At 27.9% G+C, this 26,460-nt stretch overlaps 2 protein-coding genes across 2 annotated transcripts; both read left to right on the top strand.

The window, feature by feature from the left end:
- Positions 1 to 10,642: 10,642 nt before the first annotated feature.
- Positions 10,643 to 12,150, top strand: LOC114417270 (transcription factor MYB30-like). Its single transcript, XM_028382412.1, has 3 exons — positions 10,643 to 10,893; positions 11,020 to 11,149; positions 11,285 to 12,150. The coding sequence occupies exons 1-3, from the start codon at positions 10,761 to 10,763 to the stop codon at positions 11,976 to 11,978; spliced, it is 957 nt and encodes a 318-aa protein (XP_028238213.1). The 5' UTR covers positions 10,643 to 10,760; the 3' UTR covers positions 11,979 to 12,150.
- Positions 12,151 to 20,763: 8,613 nt separating this feature from the next.
- Positions 20,764 to 22,682, top strand: LOC114414254 (transcription factor MYB30-like). Its single transcript, XM_028378553.1, has 3 exons — positions 20,764 to 20,926; positions 21,210 to 21,339; positions 21,998 to 22,682. Exons 1-3 carry the CDS (start codon positions 20,794 to 20,796, stop codon positions 22,473 to 22,475), a joined length of 741 nt encoding a protein of 246 aa, XP_028234354.1. The 5' UTR covers positions 20,764 to 20,793; the 3' UTR covers positions 22,476 to 22,682.
- The last annotated feature ends 3,778 nt before the right edge of the window (positions 22,683 to 26,460 follow it).

Here is a 26,460-nt window from a genome sequence, read left to right as displayed (position 1 = left end):
ATAACATCATATATATATTTACGGCCAAAAATTTATATAATATATATACAAAATTAATACAAGGTATTATATAACTAACCTAACATAACAAATTTAAATATTTGTAATTAAAATTAAACCTAAGATACGAAACTATTATCATTTAAAACTATAACTAATATTATTTATAACTATAAGTAAAACTAATATCTTTTAAAACTAAAACTAAAACTAAACCTACACTAAATAATTTAAATTATCAAACTAAACCTAATTTACCATTTAAAACTAAAACTAAGTAAACACAAATTTTAATAAATAACATAATACATAAATTTAAATAAATAACATAGATTACCATTTAAAAATAAAACTAACTAAATATAAATTTAAATATATAACGTAATATATATATATATATATATATATATATATATATATATATATATATATATATTTAGCAACAAAAACTAAGTAAATATAAATTTAAATATATAACGTAATATATATATATATATATTTAATGTAATGTAATATATAACGTAATATATATATTTACCAACAAAAATTAATATAATATATATACAAAATTAATGTAATGCATCATGTAAAATTAAAACTAAACCTAATATCATATAAATCTCATATACAAAACTAATCTATCATAGAAAACTAATCTAACGTAATCTACCATAAAAAAATTATACAATGTACCATATAAACCTAAATTAGCATAGAAAATTTAAATATATTTAACTAAAACTAAACCTAAACCTAATATCATTTAAAACTAAAAATAAACCTACTGTACAAAACTATAATTATCAAACTAAACTTAATTTATCATTTCAAACTAAAACTAACTTAAGATAGAAAACTAATAACATATATTACTAATTATCATCAGAATACAAATAAAATAAAAAATAATTAAACAAACTTACTAAGTGAAAAAACTGCAAATGGATTTGTTTCGGGGGGAAAGCTTGCTCAAACACGAACACCAACAACAACTTCCTTCTTCTTTCATGCGTGGATGGTCTACGAGACACGAATACCAACAACAACTTCCTTTTTCTTTTCTGCATTTTTTTTTGCGTGGATGGTCTACGGGGGAGGGGAGGATTTAAGCAACTGAAATCGCTGTTGGGGTTGGCGATTTATGCACCTCAAGCAAATCGCCAGTTTGCCTGGCGATTCCCTGCTCCTCTGCGCGCTGCTCAGTCTGCACTCTCAGAAATGGCCTCTGCATGCCTGCAACCTTCAGAACTCCCCTACCTAAACTCGCCAGTCAAACTGGCGAGTCCAACCTACCTAAAATCGCTAGCATCACTGGCGAGACCAGTGCCAACTGTCACCTCAACGCCAAACTCGCCAATGGCTCCTGCAAGTTGCATGTTACGTAAAAAACAACACCATGCAGGAATTACTTTAGAAATAAACTCATTTCGGGAATATGTTTCAAAAAGTAACCCATAACGGGAAATTTGCCTGGAAAAGGTTATAGAAGGGGGGGGGGAAGAAAGACACTAACTAGCAACAAGTGAAAGCTCACTAGAAAGAAAGAGCTCACTAGAAGTCACTCGAGAAAGAATGAGCTAACTAGAGAAGAAGACTAGCAAGTGAATACAGAGAAGGAAAGACAGGTGAAAGTGAAAAGTGTTACGGGATTTGTCCTTTTAATTTATAGGCGCTATGGAACCCTAGCAATCCAAGGGTTGCAACCCTATAGACCACAACATCGCATCTCCTTAAGGCGCAAATCAACAACTAGGGAGAGACTTGATCTTTGGTTAACTCTAGGCAAACTCATAATAACTAGCCGTAATGATGTGACAAATTTAATGTGTTTTAATTGGTATGATAACTACATTACTCAAATGATATTGATTGAATGAGTATTACACGATCTCGATAGGTCCTACCAGAGGGACACCTAGTCAACTCAGGACAATAATAAAGGCATGTGAGTTATAGGGTCTAACTGAACCTGGTAATAGAACACATGATTGAGTACTATTCCTATCAGCTCAAAGGCATGCCTTAGAGCTTGGGGAATGTGTACTACTTGGACTCAGTAAATCTCACTAGAGGGACACCTAACTGACTAAGAGCAACCTTTTTGAGAGGAACTTGTAACACCCTTCTACCTTAAGACACATACATTTGTAATGTTTTCTATATACGTTCGGAGTAGAATTTAATTGAAAGGGTGTATCAATTTTTTTATTAAAAAAAACTTGTTTCGCGGTAAGAGTATTACATGCTAAATATTTGTAAACTTAAAGAAAACAAATCAATAAAAAAAATGTAACTTCATCTTAAACAAATCTTGGCGCTCCAAAGTTTATACAAATCATATTAAATAAAATATGGTAAAATTAAAAACTACTCATTAATTTAATCTTTAGATAAATAAATAAATAAATAAAACATGTGTCCCAATGTTACATTATTTGAGAGCATTCATAACCCTAAAATTAATAGTAATATAAAGTGGAGATCTAAGTCTCTCATGTAGCATCATCATCATAACCTTATAGAGACTTGCCTACATGGGTAACATTCAAGTCTAAACATAAACAAGACAAACAGACGGGGAGTGAAATATATCTCACAGTAAATTTAAAATATTAAGGAAATCATAAAGATATAAGATATATTTATAAACAATTACGTTCCACAACACAAGCATGCCTTATCCAAATCAAAGACTCCATACATAAAGTCACACACAAAATGTGATGCACATTAGACCCATAAACTCATATGCATGTGGTATCATTTTGGAAAACATTGTGAATGTAGACCGAAAGTCCATATAGTCGACGAATTGCCACAACCCAACACTATCACTCTCACCAAGATGACACTATTGGCAGTGCATTATTCTGGCCTTGGAAGGATACTTCGATGCATGTGATCAACATAAACTTAAAAGATATTCCAAACTGTTGTACCCCCAAGGTCAGAGTCATACGTCAACTGATTCATGACCTCTCCAGTTAGGTTCATAATCGTCTTTTACTTCAAAACACATATGCACAATATGATACATAGTTCATAGACAATATGCATATGGTTTATTTTTGAAACCCCTTGGAGATTCTTATACTCGTGAACATCATGCATTCAGTCACAATATTAATCATGGATATATTCACTCATTTACACAACAATATCATCCCATCACTTCATTTGTCAAATCATATGTATAAAGGTAATGCATCGTACTACCACTCATTATGATATTAATACTAGACACTCATTTTTCCTCCTACGTTACTGTGACATTTATAGAGTATAATAATCATGTCTATAGTTGTACTAATCCTATTAAGTTGATTGTTTTCTATTTAGAAATATAAGACAATTATATACAACTTCTATGTTGACCTCAAAATCCCTTTCAATCATTTAGAAACTTAAAATTAAGAAATATACAAACTGATTGCATAATTCAAACAACTTAACCTTTATTTACTAAAATTATAATATCCAGAGTTATATAAATATTTTTTGAGTTAAATCAAATCCCTTAGCTAGATAACATCTAGGGCTACAACTTTTATCATTTAAGTACACGTTTTGGTGTTCTAAGTTAACATTTTCTATTAAAAAATCAACATGTGCGTCCAACATCAATTATCAAATTCAATTTCAAGAATATCAAAATGACAAAATATCAAAATATCCAACAATCAAATTCACCCAAATCATAATAAAACAAAGTACTTTAGGGTATTTACAACCCATCCAAGAAAATAAACTTACTATATTCATAAACCTAAGATCATATAATCTACTTATGACTCATTACCACTCATACAACAACAAAAAAGGAGAGAATCCATTCCCCCTAACCTCAAATGAAACAATTCCTTAACAAGAATCTCAAGCCGTCTAAATTTCCCTGAGTTTTCATATAAAAATATTAAATATGAGGGACCCTGTGTTAATACTAAGCCCACTTAATTTTTTGGCGCATATAAGGCTTGTTGGTCACCTCTATATATAGGGGAAGAAAGGAGTTCATGAGGTTATCTTGCTCAATGTGAGACTTAGAGCATTTTTCATAATCAAGTGACTTACTTTTGGAGCTGATTTTCTCTAAGATAAAAGCTAATTTTGGTTTCTAAAGTGTATGAATGAATTGTAAATTTTTCAGAAAGCTTTCCAACGATGCAAATAATACCTTAAACACACAACTATAACTTAAGATATGATGTAGTCTTTTTAGGATTGTCATCATAAAACTGATAACGGCTAAATATGAGTTATTTTTATAATAAAAATATATTGAAAATATCTTTAAAAATATTTATTTAGCAGTTATTTTTTGTTTAAATGTTAGGAATTGATATTTTTATTATTTATGACTTGCAAATATGAAAAGAAGGGATTAAAAAAGAAAAAGATCCAGAAAATATAAAAAATATGAATAAGGAAGATTTTTAGCATCAGGTCCAAGTCCACTCCAACAACTATAAAAAAGGAAGTCAAGCTAAGGAGAAAAGATACCACCCCACACCACCTCACACCACTCCGGAGACTCAGCTCTCTAATGAATACATTCTAAGTCTGAGCATCTCAAATAAGGGAAATCCTTCTTTTTATGTCCTTTTTCCATCCCTTCTCCTCCATTAATTTCTATATCTGTTTTCAAGTGTAAGGCCTCCTGTGGCTTTGAGAGACTAAACCCTTAGTTAGGGTCTGACAGACCTAAAAAGTCAAAAGATGTATTGTACACTTCATATTTATCAATGCAAACAGGTGTTTTCTTTCCTATTATCCTTTCTTATTTTAATTTCATGTATCATTCATCTTTTCATCATCTTTAAGAGTTAGGTGCTCGACAGAGGATAATCCTTAATAGAAAAATAAAGAAGGTTTTGTATGCATCTGTTTTAGGAATTAGTCGCTCGATAGAGAGTAATTTCTAATAAAACTAAAAGGAAGGGATATCTTAATAAAAATCATTGTTAGACATAGAATGATTGCATTATGTCCATGCATCAAAGCAAACATCTAGAATTAGAACTTCATGCATTTTATCTATTGAGTCTTTGAAAGACATTTGAAAGATAGATAGGTAAGATAGGTTTGGCATCGTGAGACATCAGAAACAAGTATTCTAACAAATGTGGGTAGAAAAAAAATTCACCAAATTGATAGAGAAAAATCTAAAATAATACATCTTAGGTAAATAAGACAAAGTCTTTGCAAAGACATTTGAATGATAGATAGGTAATATAGGCTTGACATCGTGAGACATCAAGAACAAGTATTCTAACAAATGTGGGTAGAAAAAAATTCATCAAATTGATAATAGAGAAAAATCTAAAATAATACATCTTAGGTAAATAAGGCAGGTTAGGTCTCAACATTATCATATTCTCAATTTATCTTTCTTTATTTTCATCTTAATGTTTTATTTTTCTTATCTTTTACTTTTCTTATCTTATCTTTTTTATCTTCTATTTTTTATCTTTATCATCTTTTAATTTAAATCTTTTATCTTTTCTATCTTCTATTTTTATCTTTAAATTTTTTATATATTTTTTAAATCTTTATCTTATCTCCTATCTTTCTTTATCTATTATTTTATTTTCTTATCTCTTGCTTGTAAATTGAGTTTGCATCAATCTAAATATAAACAAAGTCGTTGTAGATTCGACATTAGGACTTTTGAGTATTTTACTACTTGTGACTAATTGGTACACTTGCCAATGAGTTAACAAAAGTTAACACTAAACTTAAGTAACTTTTCAAACATTTTAACTATAAAAAGTTAATCTAATACTTTTTCAACACCAAATATAATATAATAAAGATAACAACAACAATAATAATATACACAAATAATAATAACAAATATTTACAGAAAATATAACAATAAAATTATAATAAAAGTTCACCTTATTCTTATGATATATTCTTATTACTCAAAATTTGGCGTGATAGTGAACTTGGTGGAAGAGACTAAAGGATTAGTGACACTCGCCATCTTGGACATTTGAAGGAGAGCACAAATATAAATGAGGAAACATGAAAGATATGTGTAGAAAGACACCCTTTTGAGCTGTGTTCGCTTTAAATATGTGCTAGCAGCATATAGAATATTGTTCACATCTGTGTGATTGGGCATAGTTGTTTTTATTCAAACATAATTCATCTATAATTAGTGATAAATAAGTAACACTTTTGTGACCCCACTAGCTTGTTAACCATTAAAAAGTAATGAATATGATTGCATATTTCTAAGGACTAATTAATTAGGTTAGGCCATATGTAATACGTCGGAATAACAATCATAAGCAAACATTTTTAATACGGATTCAAATTCTAAAAATTTTACTTTAAAAAGGTTTCCTCTAACCATTATCTCAATTTAAGGTATCAGTCTTAAAACTGTGATATATGAAAATGCTCTGGTCAATTATCAAAAAGAAAAAAAAAGTTTAGTCCTCATAAATAAATAAGTTCTCATCTCTGTTCTTAACTTTTTTAAGATACTAATTTTATTTTTCCTATGAAAAATCTAAAGACACTAGCTAGTATTGTTAATTAGAATATTGTCATTATTCATTAAAGGGTCTGGGTAAATACAACCCTAATTTCTTTCCTTTAATTGAAAGTCAATGCTGGTTGCCTTGACATTGCTACCGGTACGGCAATTGAAACCCATGGAAACTGCTGACAAAATAATTCCTTATTATAATTATAGTCCTGAATAAAGAAATCTTGATATCATAAGCTTCTGCATGCACAGCACCATCTCGGGACCCTCCAGTTGTATGTCTTCTATTTTTTTAATTAGAAATTAAAAGGCTTGCTCATATAATTAATTAACTTAATTTGTGATTAGAAGTATCTGTCGTGACTCTCTCGGGACTCTCTTTTTTTTTTCAACTCTGATCTACCCCATATTAGGGTGGACGAATATCAATACTCTTGTTGAAACTTGCATTGATGGCTTGAGGCAAAGTACTACTCAAGAATGAAAATTCCACCTTAATTAGTACAAGTATGTTGACAATTCTACTTAAATTATATGTTTGTATTAATGAGGGAAAAAGCATGAAAATTAAATTCGATCTATTGGTAAGTTAAATATAGAAGTGTTAATTATATGGCAAGTTATCAACACCAGAGGCTTTTACAGAGTCAAGTATGCTTAAATTATATGTTTGCATTTTTGTTAACTAAATGGTTAAGTTGAATTCTATATGAGAGAATACACGCTTTCAATTATTTCATGAGTCAAAAGCCAACATGATTCACATATGACATATCCCACACTAAAAAAAGAGCTGCATAATTTTCTTACATGAGGAGAGGGTAATACCTTTCTGACCATATTTTTGTTCTACTATTTTATCATTTGCTGACGAAGAAAACTATTTAGTAAATATATATTTCTATATCTGTCACACATGAGTTTTGACCAAGAACTTGTACATATAAAACAATAAAGTTTTGTCAAGTAGAAAATGTAAACCTAGTTGGTTAATTAGTTAATACAGAAACAGTCTGCTCTACAAGTACACCAATTGTATTTTTAAATTCTGGAAAAGAAACCTTATTTTTTTTAATATTCTGAGTAATATTATGAGAATCCATAACTTGACCTCCAATTCTCCATGAAATTGAAAGAAAAAAAAATGTCTACTCCTGACTATATCAATTTGCACATGATAATTTGAAATAAACGACAAATCATAAATCATAATTAAATACTAGCAGGATAAATCTATATTATAATCGCAGCAGGGGAATCTTCATGCTGGTCAATGTCTGAATTATTCTTCTTTGGTGTTTCCACAAACTGACAAAACGACCACCAATTGCAATCTAGCTAGTGATTAGCTCACTACTTGTAACGTACGTCGTGAGTAACTGAGTATGCTGATAAAAAAATGAAAGGAAACATTTTCTCATGATATAATTATACACACCCTAGTATTAAAGTATTAGAAATATATCTATTAAGATCAAGTGATACTTTTCATAAAAACATAAAATTTTACATATTTTAAATAAAAGCAAACAGTTTATTGAAATTTATATATATATATATATATATATATATATATATATATATATATATATATATATATATATATATATATATATATATCCTTTGTTTAATCTACTATTTCATAATCGAAAACAAAGTGTAACTGTGTGAACTAGGTTTCTTGAAGTTAAGGTGTGAACTGTGAAGCTCCAAAATGGATAGTAGTCCTTTTGCTGAAATTCATTTAAGTTAGTAAAATAAGGTTTTCTTAAAATATTTTTTCTTCCGTGATTCAGTATATATGATTGTTAATTTTTTAAACTTAAAATGACATATTTATCAATCATTTTAAGCTTTATATATATATATATGACATGACCCTAATTTCATACTTTTACGTTGTATTGTTTATCCTTTGCAACTTTGTTAACTCATTTTAGTATGTTAGATTTTTTTGGTTTATGTTAATTTATGATAACCTGGTAAGATTTACAAGGTATATTTAATTTGTTAAAGACTTATGTTTGTATACGTTATGTTACTTTTATATCATTTATTATAAGAGTTCGTTAAATAGGGAATAAGATTTTATGAATTCTAATAATTAATTACAATTAATAATAAAGAGTTCTTAGAAAAATTATGTTAGATAATGCATTAGTAAATTATAAAGGGTTGGTGAAATGAAATAAGTATAAGATATCGTATCATGTTATAAGTAAATCTTTGTAAGCGCGCACTCTTTAAATATGAAAGATTTAGAATTGAATGTCATCTCTCTTTAACTCTTTCCCTAAAAAAATATATATAATGTATTACATTACTAATATTTGTTTATTTTTGTTAGTTTTGATTAGAAGATAAGTAATGAATTACCATATTTTTATTTTTATGTATAATTAATTGTTTTAGTAGATATTTTCTCAATATATGTCACATTGATGAGTTTGAACTAACCAAGTCCGTGAGTTTATTAATATAAACAAGATTTTTTTCTCATTCTTACCTTGATCACCACAAATTTTCTCAGGAAAGAAAAGGACATTTCGTCCCTTTCTGTATAATTAAACAAGCCTACCAGTTAGGACGGTGGGCATGGCGTGAGGCTAATTAATTCCTGTCTCATCATGTACGAACTACGATCAATTAATTTGTAAGTATGAACGCTAGACGAGAAATTTACCAATTCCAGTTTGTTTATTTGGATGGAAAACATTGACAAATATAGACTTGAAAATTATCTGTACCGGCCCTTAATAAAGCCTGCATCCTATTAAACCAGTTGTATGTATGCATAATTGGAGAAATATACAAGTTCCCTGATTTGTTGAAGAAAACATTTTATGGTTTTAAATTTAAAGTACTATTAATACTATTCCCTTTGTTCCACTATATGACGTTTTAGTTAAAAAATGTTCTAAATTAATTATTGTTTTACAAAATCAATAAATCATTCTATATTTTTTTATGGAGTATCCTTTAGTGTAGGAATAATTATTACTGCATAATAAATGAGAAAAACATAACTAATTAGAGATAAAGGTATATTAATATTAAAAAGGTATATTAATATTAAGAAAACTACTTAGGTTCTTTAATTAAGGTTTGTGTTTGATCCCCATCTTAGATAAGAAGTAATAATTGAAGATATCATTTTACTTTAAAATAAATCTCCTTATAAGATAAATTAGTTGAATATAAATAAGAAATCACATATACATTAAGTTACATAAAAAAAATTAAAAAGCTACCTAATATGTTTTATAAAATTCAAAATTTTAATTATATTTATTAATAATTGCATGTTTCAAAACTTTAAACGTTATATAAATTAGAGGTTACCACAAAGCTTACACCTGTTGCATTAGTTTAGCGTCTGCCACATAGATACTAAATGTAAACCATTTATTTTTGTTTGGTTTCCAATTTAACATCCGTTTATGCTTTTGTCGCTCTGTAGTGTGAACCGAAAACTTGAATGCAAATGTTCTGCTTTGAGCTTTGTAGTGTCAAATGATTTTCTATGGTTATAGATCGATATGTTTGAAAAATTAAAAAGAGGAAAAACATGTTTGAAAAATATTTTAATGAAAGAATGTTTGTGGATATGTTTGAAAAATATTTTAATAAAATTAATTTGGAAAGAATAATAAAAGAATTGATTTATCAAAGAATTAATTTTAAAATAATTAATTTATGCTTTGTAATGAAATTAACAAATATATAGAATAATTCATTTTTAATGAAATAATGTAAAATCAATTTTTAAAATGAAATTATATTACAAAAAACATAATGTACTTCTTACCAAATACTATTACTTATTTTAATGAAAAATTATTGAATTGAAGGATTAATCCCCATAAGAAAAGGTAGTATAGTCACATTCAAGTTTTCGGTTCACACTACAGAATGTCACATATATAATGTCACTATCTACTATACCCATGGCCCCATATATTAATAATGTAATGTGAAAGCCAAGAAGAAACACAGAATATAAAGACCATTATTTTTGGGAAGTCAGCAGAATCTTTTATTTACCGGATTTAAATATATACTACCGAACATGAAACACGTTTTGAATGTGAACGCGTGAAGCATATAAATAAGTGACTGGTCAGACACAGAAACAATCATTATTACTCTCACACGCTTGCATACCATACCAAATGACAGAACCAAAAAGAGGAACACAAACACTAAATAACACACTCAAACCATTCAGAGTTCAAGTTTACTTTGTTTATCACAATTAAAGATGGTGAGAACCCCATCTTGTGACAAAAGTGGAATGAGGAAAGGTACTTGGACACTGGAGGAAGATAGGAAGTTAATTGCATATGTTACTAGGTATGGCTCCTGGAATTGGCGCCAACTTCCCAGGTTTGCAGGTATATATATACTTGAACACTTGTCAAAATTATAATTAAGCCAATTAATTAGTGAGGATTTAATATATATAATCATGGCAGAAAAAGTTTATTAATTCTCTATTTGGTGCATTGATTTTTAATTAGGTCTGGCAAGATGTGGGAAAAGTTGTAGATTGAGATGGATGAATTATCTAAGGCCTGATGTCAAAAGAGGGAACTTCACTCAACAAGAAGAAGAATTCATCATCAGAATGCACAAAAAACTTGGTAACAGGTATAAACTTAGATATTATCACTTTCCTATATCAATTCAAACAGACTTATAAATTCCCATATGAAATGGGTCAATAACTAGAACATTGTAATACTGGAAAGTTAATATGATCATTCATTAATCCTTCATTTGCAGATGGTCTACCATTGCGGCTGAGTTACCAGGAAGAACAGATAACGAAATAAAGAACCATTGGCACACCACACTCAAGAAGAGGTCTCAACAAAACACACTCACAAAGGAAGAAGCTAGAGCCTCCAAATCAAAGGATAAGGTACTTCCCAACAAGGGTGTTACTGTTACTCTTCCAGCTACTTCTTCCCAGTTTTCAGATAATTCATCATTATCGCCAGCTTCATCCACCAGCAGCGAGTTTTCCAACATAACTTCAGATCCTTCCACTGCTGCCAGCATGGAAAATTTGGTGTTTGAAGATGATGATGAGTTCGGTTTTCTGGATTCATACATTGATCCTATGAATAATGAAAGTTTCTGGAAAGAGCTAACACTGGATGACATTTCCTTTAATAATGTACCAATAGTTTCAGAAGATACCAATGGCTGTTTTCAAAGTACAAGTTCTAGCAATAGCAACACCCTTGATTCTCTGCATAAATCAACCAGCGAAAGTATTGTTGTGGATAATGACTTTGGCGGCTTTTTCGATGCATACGCAGAAGCAACCGTTGACAACTTTTGGACACAACCATATGTGGCTGGCATGTCCTCCAACGTTCCAACTGAACTACTTGCTCCCTCCGTTGCAGAATCTGAATATTTTACTCCAATATATGATGATCTGTGGGGCCAAACTCATTTGTATTATTAGCTTATATTCTGATATACAAAAATAGTGCTTGTTCAGTTTGAGAGTAACTACTACTATTATACACAGTCATGAATAATGATAATTATTGTTACTTATTGCAGGTGTGTATTAGTCGGGTTTAAACGAGAGTGTATATATATATAAATAAAGTATGTATATTGAAGTTGCTTTAGGGTACTTTTCCCGCCTATATGTAAATATAAATTGCTTTAGTAAACTTTCTTATTATAATTTATTTTGAATAAAATTAATGTGTTTTTCGTTACAAGAATTTCACGTTTTAGTGTCTGCCAGAAGGCGACACTAAAATGCAATATTAACCAACGCTAAACATATATTAGTGTCAGCTTTGCGTCGAACATGGCACCATAATGCTTGAGGCTATTTTTTTTCATCAGCGAAACATCTGATGCAAAATAGCTTCCGCTAGAAAATTGACGTTAACGTATATACCCTGATTAAAAAGAGGATCAAACAAAGCCAAGACTAAGATCACATCTCAAGTCAGTTCATTTGATTAAGATTTTAAAGAATTAAAAAAAAATTCAAAAAAATCTTGTGGTATTAAATTAGGATTTAAAAATAATATAAATAAGTTTTGTGGTATTCAATTAAGAAGATTTATATTTTTTATGGAGTGTAACAAAATCTGATGGTATTTAATTATGTTTTTTTATAATTTAAAAAAGTTTTCTTGATATTAAAAAATATATAAATTTTGATGAATTTTTTGAAAGATGAATTTCATTTGACTTTTTAATACAAAACATCTATCAAACAATCACATTCAAACCCTTAAAATTTCGTTAGACTCTTTTTTTGTTTTTTCTATCACTTATTAGACCTTTTTTTTTTCATCACACATATTTTCTTTTCTTTACAATACTCAACATAAAAATAAGATCTACTCAATTGAAAGAGTTACCGAATAGTTGTCAAAAAATAATATTTTTTAAGATTTGTGTGTCATATATATATTTTTTATTTTTTTAAAACAAAAAAATATCAAATATATTTCTCTCCTTTACACTTTTCTATTTATTTTCTAAATTGAATTACTATTTATCTTATGTGTCAAGGCTAATCATGTTTTTCTTAGGTTCATCACCTACTCAACACAATGTTTTCGTGACTATCACCTTTTATTTTGTCTTTCTCATAACTCAGCAATCCTCCTATGAAATTTTCATCCTTATCATTCCATTTTAGTATGTTTATTATTACACACATTTAAACATGTCATTGGATTCATCATAAATAATTATAGTAATTAAAAAAATCAGAAAATCAATGTACAATTGTAAATTTATTGTTCAAATCAAAAGGGTGAGAATGAGAAGATGTTATTACAAGAAGGATTAGTATAGGAAGACTTAAAGCTAAAATCAATTTAGCTATTTAAAAATAAAAACATTATATTAATTTTACTTTTTTATCCAAATCTCATAATTTCTTATTACTTTTTTCACTAACCCTTTTAATTTTAAATATGTTTTTAAAAATTCAGAGAAATCCTTAAAATCTTATAAATCTATAAAGTTCTTTCAACTTTTAAATTTTTTAAATTCTTATGATATAAATCTATTAAAATTTAAACTATCATAAAAGTCTTGTAAAGAAGGCATACTCTTTATAAGTAATCTTTAAAATTTATAATACTTTTTATATCAAAATGGTCTTTTAAAATTTTAATTCAATACACCCCTATGTCTTCGTATTGGAAAAAATAAAAAAAAACAAAAAAAAATGTTGGTGGACCCAAAAAGCCCACAATACGTAAGTTTTTTTTTTTCAATATTAGTCAATGCAAATTTTTATTTATTTTTAGTTATTATAAATTTGTGTTTTTTCAATTTTAATTTTTTTAAGATTTTTTTTTCATTTTTAATTCTGTAATTTCACGCTTTAATACTAAATTTAAAACTCAAACTTATAGGTATAGAACTAAAAATAAATATAAAAAACTAACAAACAATAAAATTAAAATCACAAACTTATAGAAACTAAATTTATATTTAAGCTTAAATTTTAAGTATAGTTTCATAACTAACAGTTAATAATAGTTTTCGTGCTCAATTATTTTTTTAGAAGTTCAAGATATCATGCGTTAAGAAGATTCGTTTTTGTAGTAGCTAGTGATTTTATTTTCATACAAATTTTAATTATTAAGATATATATGCTGATGCAGTTTAGAATGTTCTCCGTTAAGCGCTTTCAAAGAATTATTCAAAAGACATCACTTGCAGACTATTATATACTATTAACTACCTTATTCAAAGGAGTAGCATTTTTTTCACCCTTTAAAATTTATGCTAGAAGCATAGTTTGTTCACATTGGACCTGCTGGTTGTTTTTATTCAACACTTGGACAACACAGTACATACATATTTCAACTATAACTAAAGATTAAATCAGCAAGACTTTTGAGACCACGAGCTGGTTAATTAACCATTAAGATAAAAGAATATGTTGGAGATATGGATAATGTCTATTTTGCATTATATTCTCTGCACACGTTTTATTAGAAGAAAATTCTCGTCCCAGTGTAAAAGCTTGGAAAGTCAGATCAGTTCTTTGGATTTAATTTCACACGGTCATAATACAGTAGAAGACGATCACTTGTTAAGACCCACGATGTAAAAGTGTACTTTAAAGAATAAAATATAAACAGGATTGGATCCTTCTATTAAATAAATCTAGAACACCGTTGAGTAAAAAAAAAATAACCCTAAAACATAATTTTATTACATGTTCTCTAAATAGACTGAATTATTATTGTGTGCCAAATGAAATGACAGGTTGGATGTAATTTTATTTTTATATTTGGATGTAATGTTTTCATTCTTAAGAAAATTAATTAAACTAAATATAATGAATAAATTGCATCCAACTCCGCCCTAATTTCATTCTTTAATTGCTAGTCAATGCTGGTTGCCTAGCCTTTGTTACCAAATACAGGTAATTGAAAACCCTAAATGCTGACAAAATAATTAATTCCCTTATTATAATCCGTTTTTTCACATGACCCATATTATAATCCTGAATAAGGAAATCTTGAAATCATAAGATGCTGCTCAGCACCACCACGGGACCTTTTCTATGTCTTATATATTTTTATCAGAAAATAACAAGCTTGTTCATATAATAATTTATTTAATTTGTGATTAGCAGCGAAGAAACAAGTTAAATAATGTCACCCTCTGGTCGTATTTGAGAACTGATCATAATCAGAACGATATTAATTATTGATTTATAACTGTAGAAAACTTGATGGTTACACAACTCCCATTTCAAATTTTCAATAATAAAAGGTTGATACTTAAAATAAAATAAAAAAGAAAGTGAATTCAAGTGATATTGACATATAGCACGGAGCAGCTTGACCTTGACTTTGAGATTCCAAGTCTTTTCTCCTTCTTCTCGGAAGGCGCTATTCTTTCAAAACAGTTGTCAGTTGTCAGAAAAGAAGGTTAGTACGAATTGTTTGACAAAGATACTTCAGTATTTCGACACGAGGAAATTAACTTTTTATGTTTAATCAACATCATTTACCAGTCCAAAAATATTTTAGAGCACGAAACACGTTTTGGTCAAATTAAACTTTTAAAATCAGCTGGTGTACGTATTCAGAATTTTGTACCTAAATAATACAAATAGGTTAATTATTTATTATATTATATATATATAAATAATATAAAATATTATTTAAGATTCTTCTAAATCGATTTCTCTTTTTTTTGAGTTAAAAAATCGGTTATCTAAAAACTAATTTCTTAATTACTTTTTTATATAGGTTTAGAAATAAGTTTTTGGAAAATCAATTTTTAAACGTTCCTTTATTTTCATTTTTTAAAGCCAAGTTACGAAATCTGAATTGATTTTTAATTGTTTTAGTATTTTTTTAAAAAAAATTGTGTTATTAATGGTCTATATTTATGTTTTGTTTAAACTGAAAATAATATTATTTTGTGTACTATGAATGTTAATTTGCTCTCTTTAATTGATTGAATACTGACCATTTCATTTTTTTGAGATGATTTGGTCTTATATTGCTTTTTTCCAAACAACTTGACTTCATATTGTTTTTTTAGACTATATGACTAAAGGATGCTTTTTACGAGAGAGTTTGATTAAACATTGCATTTTTTGAATTACGCAAATCAACTGTAATAAAACGCAATCTAAATAGTTTATATTGTTGGCGCGATCTCATTCGTTGACATGAGTCACAGGAGAACAATTGTCACCTAATATAAATAGTAATAGAGATTATATGCAACTCAACACCTTTGTCTGATATTCACTATATTACTTAAAACATAGAGAGTGGATCTACTCTTATGTATTGCGATGGTGATATGATTCCATCATATGAAAGGATTACAATAAGTGAGAACATGTCGCTTGATGTCTTGAGAAAAATATTTTTTGACGTCAATGGAAGTTGTAGAATTTTACTTGATTTTTTTTACTGTCAATCAATTTATGTAGGTGATGATTGTGTTGAATATGACTATATGTAGCTCAAACGTGATGATGATGTGAGAAATTTTTCCATCTACTTAAAATTTAATACCAAATTTCTGATTAAATTGAAATCAACTTTTGGGTTTCATTCGAGATGAAATTCTTGCGCAAATTAGTTGTCACATTTTGTAAAGATTATATACTTTAATCATGTTAGTCCCTAAGTTATTTATCTAAGTTTTCTTTATTTTTTTCCTCTTCAATCATGCAAATTATCTACATTAAAGTTGGTTTCAAATTATGTGATTATGTCACTTATTTTATAAATGTATTATTTAAAAAATAATTGTTTTATTTCCATAATAACAACAAAGATTCTACATGTATGTTATTTCATAGGAAGGAATTGAAAACGTGATAGAAAAATTTATAAAAAATTTCAAACAAAATTTTAATAAAAAAATTAACAACAACATATGCAAATTAAAATTTTATTTTTATATAAAAAATTAATATATAATTTAATAAAAAATAAAAAAATTAAGAAATTAAATATTTCTAAAACATTTTTTAAAAAATCATTTAAGAAAAAACTGATTTCTTAACTGATTTTTTTTTTTATAAAAAAACGGTTTTAAAAAATTAAAAAATTCCACATTTAGAAATCGGTTGTTAGGAAAATTATTTTTTGTACCTTAAATAGTATTTTTGTATATTCATGTAAATAATATTTTGAATGTATTATTTAGATAACTAATTAATTTATTTGTATTATTTGGATAAAAAATCTCATGTATTCATCAGTCAATTGCCTACATTACGTACGTTAATAGAAAAATGACACAAAATTAAAAAGGTAGCGTTTACCTTATTTATTAATTATTTTATGGAGTATTGCTTTTGTTTTGTTTTTTTTTTATGATTTTTGAGCTATTGCTTTAATTATTACAAAAACAGAAAATGAGACACGCATGACACAAAAGCGAAAAGTGAGATTTGGATTTTGTAGAACGATTGTGAGAATCCCATTCCATGACAAAAGTGAATTAAGAAGGTACTCGGATTTCGGAGGAAGATTGGAATACAATTGCTTGCATTACATTTTTAGAAACTCAGTGAATTGCATAGTAATATGTCCGATCCTTTTTAATTGTCAGATTTTTTAAGAATTTTTGTTGTTATTTATCAAATTTAAAATTATATTAATTACTATTTTATTAATTATACATTCACTTGTTTTATAATATTTAATTTATTTATTTATGTATTTATTGTGGAGTGGAGAAAGAAAGGGATAAAAGTAAAAAAAAATTCATAACTATTTTATTAAAATCAAGAAAATTTATTATATTTCTTAAGTTTTTTAATAATCTTAAAAGAAAAATAAAAAGAAACAAAGAGAATAGTGTTTACGAAGGACACAAGAAATAATGCAAAAAATCATATAGTATTATTTGCTTAAAGTGAGTTATAAGCAGTGTTCTAAAAATTGGATCAAATTAACCAGTCAAACTAGAAAACCGATTAGAAATCCTTGATTTAGGATAGCAAACAGAACTATCCTTTTATTAATTCTTCTATTATTGCATCATCCTTCTTCTATCATGAGGAAGCATTTAAAAAATTATAATAAATTAATTTTAATTTATACAAGAAATTTACTTTATTCTTTTCTATAAAAATTTATTCAAATTGAATTTTTTTAATGATAATTTCCGAGCTAAGAAATAGATTGGGATTAATTATTAGGATTTTTAGGATAACAGTAAATCTTGAAACAATAACGTGTAGAAAAATGTTACGAAGGCTTCTAGTGGATTAGAATAAATTAGGCCGATTGTAGCTTTTCGAGTAAAAGGTCCAGCAAGTGGGCTGCGAGCCCAGGCTTCTTTCAACATATTAACTTGCAGGCTGTTGCTTCCTGTACCTCCAAGTTGTTTCTTACACCCTTTTCAGAATATTTATTTTGTTTTACGGATTGGTCAATTTGGAAACCAAAATCTGTTATCAATCCAAAATGTAATTTTACATTCTGAAATTGTCATTTCGAAAACCAAAAAAGAAGTGCAGGAAGCAACTTAGAGGTGCAGAAAACTATAACTTGCATGTGATTCGAAATCTCAATATTGAAAGATTTTAAATTAATTCATGGTAACACGGACTTCCTTGAAACTTATATTGAACCTTCAATAATCTCAATTCCTTGTTCATGTTCATTGATGCTTTAAAGTTATTAATTAGTGATAGTGTGAATATATTATTACTTTTCCTTGTTTCCTTTTATTTGGATTCTAGGAAATTCTATTTCTCTTATATATAGAGAAAACATATGTACTCAAAAGGCGAAAGATTATTATTAAATTAAAAATTGAAGTTTTTTTAGTTTCTCAACCTCGTATTCTTACAAATTAACAAGTAGATGAATGTTTATCTCAATCTCTTGACATTCTTACAAATCAACAAGTTTTTGAAACCCTTGTTTAGTCCCATGATAATAGTGACACTGCATCATGCATAGTCACTAGGGTTTTGATTGTATTTGTTTTCTGAAAATAGGTAGAAAATTGGAGAGCTCTTACAAGTTACAAGGAAGATCAAATAAGGTAAGTGTTAGACTTGGATGTGGACAATACTACAAATAAAGTTATTTTATGATAATTATTTATGATCTTTCATGACGATTTTTAATCATCATGAAATTTATTACGGTATAAAATTTATCGTTTTCCATGATGATTTTTAAAATGGTGTAATACATGAATTTCTACATCAATTTTAAAAACTGGTGTAAAATTTGTTATGTTTCTATAATAAAAGTATTATTTATATTTACTTTTACCTCAATTTTTCTAAAAACCCCCATAGAAAAGGCATGAAAGTGCAAAGAAGGCCAAGGTAATAAGGCATGTTGTAATCTTTTGATTGATCACCAAAGCATAGTGCAGATTGCTCTTTCTCTCTCTCTCCTAGATATAACTTGTAGGCCGCACTAATTGGTTGAACCACGTAATATATAGTTGGGGTGTTATTTTCTACTCCTCTTAATCACTTTCATTTTTTACTTTGTCTTGGTTTTTAGCTTTATTAATTATATACTACATTGTTGTTGTCCCTTTTTTTTTCTTCTGTGTGTTGGCACTTGGCATGTTCCTCAAATCACGAAAACTTCGTGACCCATTTAGAACAATTTATCCTTCCCATCTTTAATGGAGGCGAGAAGTCTTTTTTTTTTTTTTAAGTCAAAGGCGAGATGTCTTCGTACCTTGAAAATTTTCTAGTGTATATAAATGTGAACTTTACAGCTAGCAAGTTGGGCCAAGGAAAGAAATAGGATTAATGTGCAATATAATTGTTCAGGTTGATCATTTTGTTAAGCACGATTTAATATATTTGATTGATAGGAGTGGCTGCTTTTTGCAAGAGGTTGGGATCTCGGAAGCTGTAGCGAAATTTTCTTCTGTTATATATTGTTCTCTGATTTGAAATGTTATATGTATTTAACATGCAGATTAGGGATTAATTATAGCATATGATGTAATGGCCTTTGGCTTCTGTATGGGGCACATCTTGCGTCCTATTGTTAATATAATTTGTCTTTAGCTGTTAAAAAATATATATATTTGATTGAATATTTGTAGAGAAAGTTAGATTACCACTGTGTTGTATCCAATACAGGTGGTAATTTGAATATGTCTTAGACCAAGAAAGTGATAAATGTAATGAGTTCAAACTGGGAGGATATACATTCCCATTTAAACCAGGCTCAGGTCATATTATACAACTTAACTTGCATCAGCAAGTCATCAATAAAAACTCATTAATAAAATTCTAAATAATCAACTTTGTCTCTCTCCGTCTATTTTTATTATTATTTTAATTACAGTCAAGTGATAATTTAGTTAGTTTATACGTATTTCAATTAATTTATGATCCATTCAATCTAACAAAGCATAATTATATAATTATTTAAGCTAAGATTCTGACATTGGCAAAATTGTAAATGCATTCTGACTTCTGACTTTAAGTAATTACTTACGCACACACATGATGATTATCCAACAATCAAACCCTTGGCTGCATTCAAATTAATTTTAACATTGTAATTTCTCAATATATGACATCAGAAATAGGCCAGCAAGCTCTTTTTCGAAATAAAAAATGATGGTAAACAAATACTTATGCGCAGACTTTGATCGGTTTCAGTCTTAAATGAATGGAACTATCTGTATCGGTAGATGGCACGCGTTTTGATTTATAATTCCCTATAAATAGTATAAAAGGCTGAGAAATTCTAAATATGGTGCTTTGAGTTGTGTGCTTAGTTTTCTCGGATTTGCAATAAACAAAAATGGTAAGAGCTCCTTTCTATGACAAAAATGGACTCAAGAAAGGTGCATGGAGTAGAGAAGAAGATGAGAAGTTAACAGCTTATGTTAAGAGACATGGTCACTCTAATTGGCGTCAACTCCCCAAGTTTGCAGGTATTATTTGTAAGGATTAATGGAACATTTGGTTTAATCTCCAAAGTAAATACTAGAAATGTCCAACACGTACTGCAAGATAACCCGAAAGTTTGATTCAATATTAACTAATCACATTTATACGATGATGATGATCAATATGCTTAGTTTATACGACTTATTTTCGGTTTCACTTTGATTATTGATATCAATAAATAAAATATATGAGATTGATTACTCTTAAACGCAGTTAATTGGTGATTTATAAACATGTTGATGAGGTTTCAGCGCTGTTTTGTTACAGGTTTAGCAAGGTGTGGGAAAAGTTGCAGACTTCGTTGGTTGAATTACTTGAGACCAAATCTAAAACACGGGAACTACACCCTAGAGGAAGAAAAAATAATCATCAAATTACACCAAGAATTTGGAAATAAGTATAATTTTGCAATTTTGAGAATTTATTCAAAGTTTGATAGTTTATATAGCTATAATTTATTTACTTATTTATTTTATATGAATCTCAAATTTCAAGTGTCCTTGGAACGAGAACATCATATACACACTAGTATAGCTTAAATTTCTATTCTGCGTTTCAACCCTTGCATATTACGTTATTACTGATTTTGAGATATAAGTCTCAGATTCCTAAAGAAAACCAATCGAGTGTGTTTTTCTTTCATAAATTTATTATACCTTTTAAATATCCTTTGGATGAGTTCTATCTAATCGAATTGAAACGATTGAATCAAACAATCAGAAGATTCAGAACACGTGATCATTTTTTTTACACTTTAACTTGCTCTTTCATTTTTCTCTTGCATTCCTGTCTTGTACCTTTTTCTTGTGTGTACTGTGTGAGTCATCAACTTGAAGAATGAATGAGATTTTAATCCTTTGGAAGCTAAGTAAATTAATATTAAAACTCAACTTAAACTTAATCTAAACCTGACTATATATATATATGTACTAGCTATTGATTGACTATAAGCCATCTTTAATAATTAATGTAAAGTTGCTTAGATAATTTTCTTTCCTACTAGATATAAATGTTAATTAGTATCTAACTTTAACTTAGTGCCTCTAACTTTACAGATGGTCCTTGATTGCTGAAAAGCTTCCTGGAAGAACAGACAATGAGGTCAAGAACTATTGGCATGGCCATCTTAAGAAGATAAAAAGCAATGAGATCACTACATCAAAGTTGAAGTCCAAGCCAGGCTATAGTATTGAAGTAAATTCAAATGAGACTCATCAATGTGAAAAATCTGAAAGCCCTTATGCTGATGTTGGTGATGACTTCCCTTATATTTTAGAAAGCTCATTGGCCATGTCCAGGGAAAGTACCTCAGAAGGAGACAACTATTCCCTTACCTCTATTGTTTCACTATCAACCATGGATAGTTCCTTATCAAAAGAAGAATCTGTTCCTCCATTGGTATCATACGAAGAATTCAGCAGCGATTTTTGGACTGAACCATTCCTCACAGAAGATACGTTTACTAATGAGATATGTAGTGGTGAAGGCATAGCATTACTAATTCCAAATTTTGATGGTGCATATCTGTTGTAGAAAATTGTTAAGAGATTATCATATATACATATATGTTCCATTACAAATTGTTTCACATGAGAAAGACCATTCAACACACAATAATAAGTGGATTGATTTTGGTTAATTCTCAAATTAATTTCAGTTTCCAAATAGTTGGTATAATGTCAATTGAATTGAGCAAGCAATATTCCCGTTAAGGGTGTGATCGAATGGGATATGATCCTAATATACTTGGAGCATTGTTATATCCTACGAAACAATACTGTGCGAATTTCATATTAAAAAAAAAGTCGTTACATATAATTGGTTAAATATATGATAAATTGAAGAATAAAAAAGAATGTTTGAAGGAAAATAATCATGCCAAAAATAATTGATATATAAATTTCGTGCAATTTGTAGTCTACCATTTATCTAATATATTTGTAATGTAACTATGACATATGTATGTATCACGCAGCTAGCTATATATATATATATATATATATATATGTAAACATTTGTTTGAAGGCTTCAATGGTCCATATTGACATCATTTCTATTTTATTCACAGACACAAGGTTTACAAAGTTAAGAGATGACATCTGTGTATGTAGAAGTGGTAGAGCAGAATTAATAAGCATCTTCGTGGTCAGGTTTTGGCATTTGTGTGAGTGATGCGTCCATCTGTCTGTTTTATTTGCGAGGGCTGCATTTTGGTGTGGTGGTGCACGTGCTAGCTGCAACATGGGTCTCTTGAACTTAATTCAACAATATAATTCTGCTGTTGATGGTTATTTCGGGAGTTGAAGGTTGTCTCGGGTGTGTGGTTGCTGTTATATATATATATATATATATATATATATATATATATATATATATATATATATATATATATATACGAGTCTTTATTTGGATTTTGCAGTTTACTTCGGGTTTTAGCTGCATAATTCATCTATTGTTTTGTTGTTCTGCTGTATCCGGCCGGACATAGGGATGCTCAAAAAAGTTAGTTTTTAAAAAATATCTATAATTATAATTATATATAACTAATTTTTATATAATTAGTTATGTAAAAATAGGTATAAAAATATAATCAATTTTATAATTATAAGTATTTTAAATAATTTATTTTTATTCATCTAATTAGTTATATAATTAATTTTAAATATAACTTATTATATAACTAGTTTATGACCACTCATACGGACATATGGGTTGGGAGATCATGTGGGAGGGTCAACTTTACATTTATATTGCTTTCGTACTCTCCGTTGGTGTTTGGAACACATTTTCTGTGCCAAGTCAATTTAATAAATTTATTTTGCCTTTCAATATATATATATATATATATATATATATATATATATATATATATATGGTAGTATATTATAAATATTGTAATTGGATATCAACAACCAATTATAATTCACAAAATCAACTGTTAGTAAAAAGTAGAAATAGGAAATTGGAATTTAGGATTGAATAGCGAGTATGAATATTAGGGTTTTTTTTAAGAGAAGAAAACAGAAGGAAAAAGACTTGATTCAATTAATTAAGACTTTTAATTAGTTTAATTTTTATTTAATTTCACTTGAAAACCCCTAAAATAATATTAATTATGTATTTTGATTTTTTTGTTTCGTTTATACTAGATTCGCTACATTATTTAGATCATATTTTCTTAGGTAAATAAATTTTTAGTTCCGTGCCAATTAAAAGTTCTAATTTCGATTCTTAGGTGAATTCTAAAAGGAATAAGCAAAAGATCAAGAATCATTAAGATGAGTGAGTATTGAACCATTATTCTCAATTTAAAGAAGAGCAATGATACTCATCCACTCCAAAATGGGATGGATTGGAGTGATGAAAGAGAAATGTAGAGAGACCACTCCAAAATGGGATGGATTGGAGTGATGAAAGAGAAATGTAGAGAGAGAAAAGAAAAAAAGTTGAGATAGAAAATGATATATATGATATGTGATGTGATGAGATGAAAAACATATAAATAAATAGAGAGAAAAATAGAGTGGATATGAAAGTGATAAAAAAAATGAAATGGATAAATATCGTTTTTCTTTAAAGAATTATAACATTAATTCCAAGTGCAGGAGCACGTTCAACTTCCAAATTAATATATAAATTGAAAATTATTACAAAGGTGATAAACAATTTGAATGCATTAAGGACAAGAAGCCAATAACATGAAAACAAATTCATTAAAACTTTTTCATAACTTAAAACATCAAATTTCAGAATGTTATCATCAAATCAAGTACATAATCGATCAATTTAAGTGATGGAACTAATTTAAAGTTTAATTTTCAGTTCAATTAATCTGATCGATCAGTTTAACTTAAATTTTAAGACACCAATTAAAATGAATTTATCACTAACAACTAACTTTTATAAGCAAAAAGTTTAGGAAGATTCAACATTAAGGAGACTCAATCCAAGTCCAAGTCCAACAAGATTCTAATTACATAATCTTAAAAGGAATAACAAAATTTCAACAAAGATTTGATACAATATACACAATATTTCTTATTTAGGATAAATTCTTGGAGCCCCTCCTTGATCCTATTTCATGTAACTTATTAAAAATAATAATAAAACATAAATATCTTAACGTTGAAATAGAAATTTAAATTATAATTTAATTATAAATTAACCTCCCACTTATTTTATTAGAAATGGAAAACCTTATGCCTTTCTTTAATGAAAGAGAAATAGTATATATGGAGAGGAAAGAAATAGGTAGGAAATTAATAAAAATGTAAGTGTGTTTGGTAAAGAAAAAATAAGATAGGAGAGAAATAAAAAGATGTTAGATCACTAATTATTTTTATTCTATTGTCATCTATGCTATTTTCATTCACTTATTTATTTTGTCTTATTTTTTTAACTAAATATTTTTATTTTCACTCTAATTCTTACCTATTTTCATTGACAACTTTTTATTTTCATTAATCTTATTTATTTTCTTCTTACCAAACATATAGAAGTAAAAAAATGATATGTACCTAATTTTAAGTTATGCTTTGTTTCGTTTGATAAGTCATTTTCATTTTAATTAATAGTCTCGAATTTGAGTTCCGAGTGTTTAGTTTTTTAATATTATTTAAAAAAGAATATTAAAGCCCCTTTGAATTTATAATAGAAAATATATTTATCGATTATAATTTTTTTTACTAAAATCATAATAAAGCATAATTTCTTTCAAATAATTTAGATTTTAACATAATTCAAGGAAAAGTTTTTATTTAAGCGTAAATTTCTCCATATTTTCATGAAAACGTTGATCTCCGCTTATTATATTTATTCATACTTTATATATTAATTAACATAAAATATTCCAAAAATAGTTAAGTTAAAATATAATGAGCAAGAAAAAAATTATATTAATATTATTATAATAATCAACAAAAGAATAATAGTGTCCTAATAATCTAGATCTTAATGTAGACTTACATAAATTGTTTATTCTCAAAAGTTAAGTGTAAATTCTCAAATAAAATTAAAAGTATTCCATATAAATGAAATTCTTCAATAATTTAATCAAGAAAAAATATACTAATAAACTAGAGATAAATAATGATTTGCCTAAAAAATGATTTCAAACATTAACTTTGCTTAAAGAAAATAATAACAAATATTAGTAGTCACTGCCTAAAAAATATTATATTGAGATCATGCAAGTTTATCTCTCTAGTTCTTTTTTGTTTTTTTTGGTGAATTCCACTCTAGTTAATATCAATAGTCACTGCTAAAAAATATTATTTATAAAAATATAGTAGAATTTAATTTGGTCAAGTCAATATATGAGCTCCACATTTTATAATTTGCTGTCCGGATCAACTCAACTAATTAAGATGAGTCACACGTTGAGATTAGATTCTTTATAACTCAAACAAAAGACAAAAAGACAAAAAGACATTAAAAGGGTCGTCTTATTTAACTAGCTACTCTTTTGTCTAAGTTAAATACTTAACTTATATCAATGCATCACGTGGCACTGATCGAT

This window comes from Glycine soja, chromosome 6 (assembly GCF_004193775.1).
Source record: "Glycine soja cultivar W05 chromosome 6, ASM419377v2, whole genome shotgun sequence".
NCBI lineage: Eukaryota > Viridiplantae > Streptophyta > Magnoliopsida > Fabales > Fabaceae > Glycine > Glycine soja.
The sequence above is the reverse complement of the archived record's forward strand: the minus strand, read 5'-3'. Positions and strand labels throughout refer to the sequence as shown.

Bases quoted from the DNA above. Each gene is read 5' to 3' on its own strand.
- LOC114417270 (XM_028382412.1), top strand. From the start codon at position 10,761: ATGGTGAGAACCCCATCTTGTGACAAAAGTGGAATGAGGAAAGGTACT. The intron at 10,894-11,019 runs GTATATATATAC...ATTTTTAATTAG, and splicing joins CCAACTTCCCAGGTTTGCAG to GTCTGGCAAGATGTGGGAAA. The intron at 11,150-11,284 runs GTATAAACTTAG...CTTCATTTGCAG, and splicing joins CACAAAAAACTTGGTAACAG to ATGGTCTACCATTGCGGCTG.
- LOC114414254 (XM_028378553.1), top strand. From the start codon at position 20,794: ATGGTAAGAGCTCCTTTCTATGACAAAAATGGACTCAAGAAAGGTGCA. The intron at 20,927-21,209 runs GTATTATTTGTA...GTTTTGTTACAG, and splicing joins TCAACTCCCCAAGTTTGCAG to GTTTAGCAAGGTGTGGGAAA. The intron at 21,340-21,997 runs GTATAATTTTGC...CTAACTTTACAG, and splicing joins CACCAAGAATTTGGAAATAA to ATGGTCCTTGATTGCTGAAA.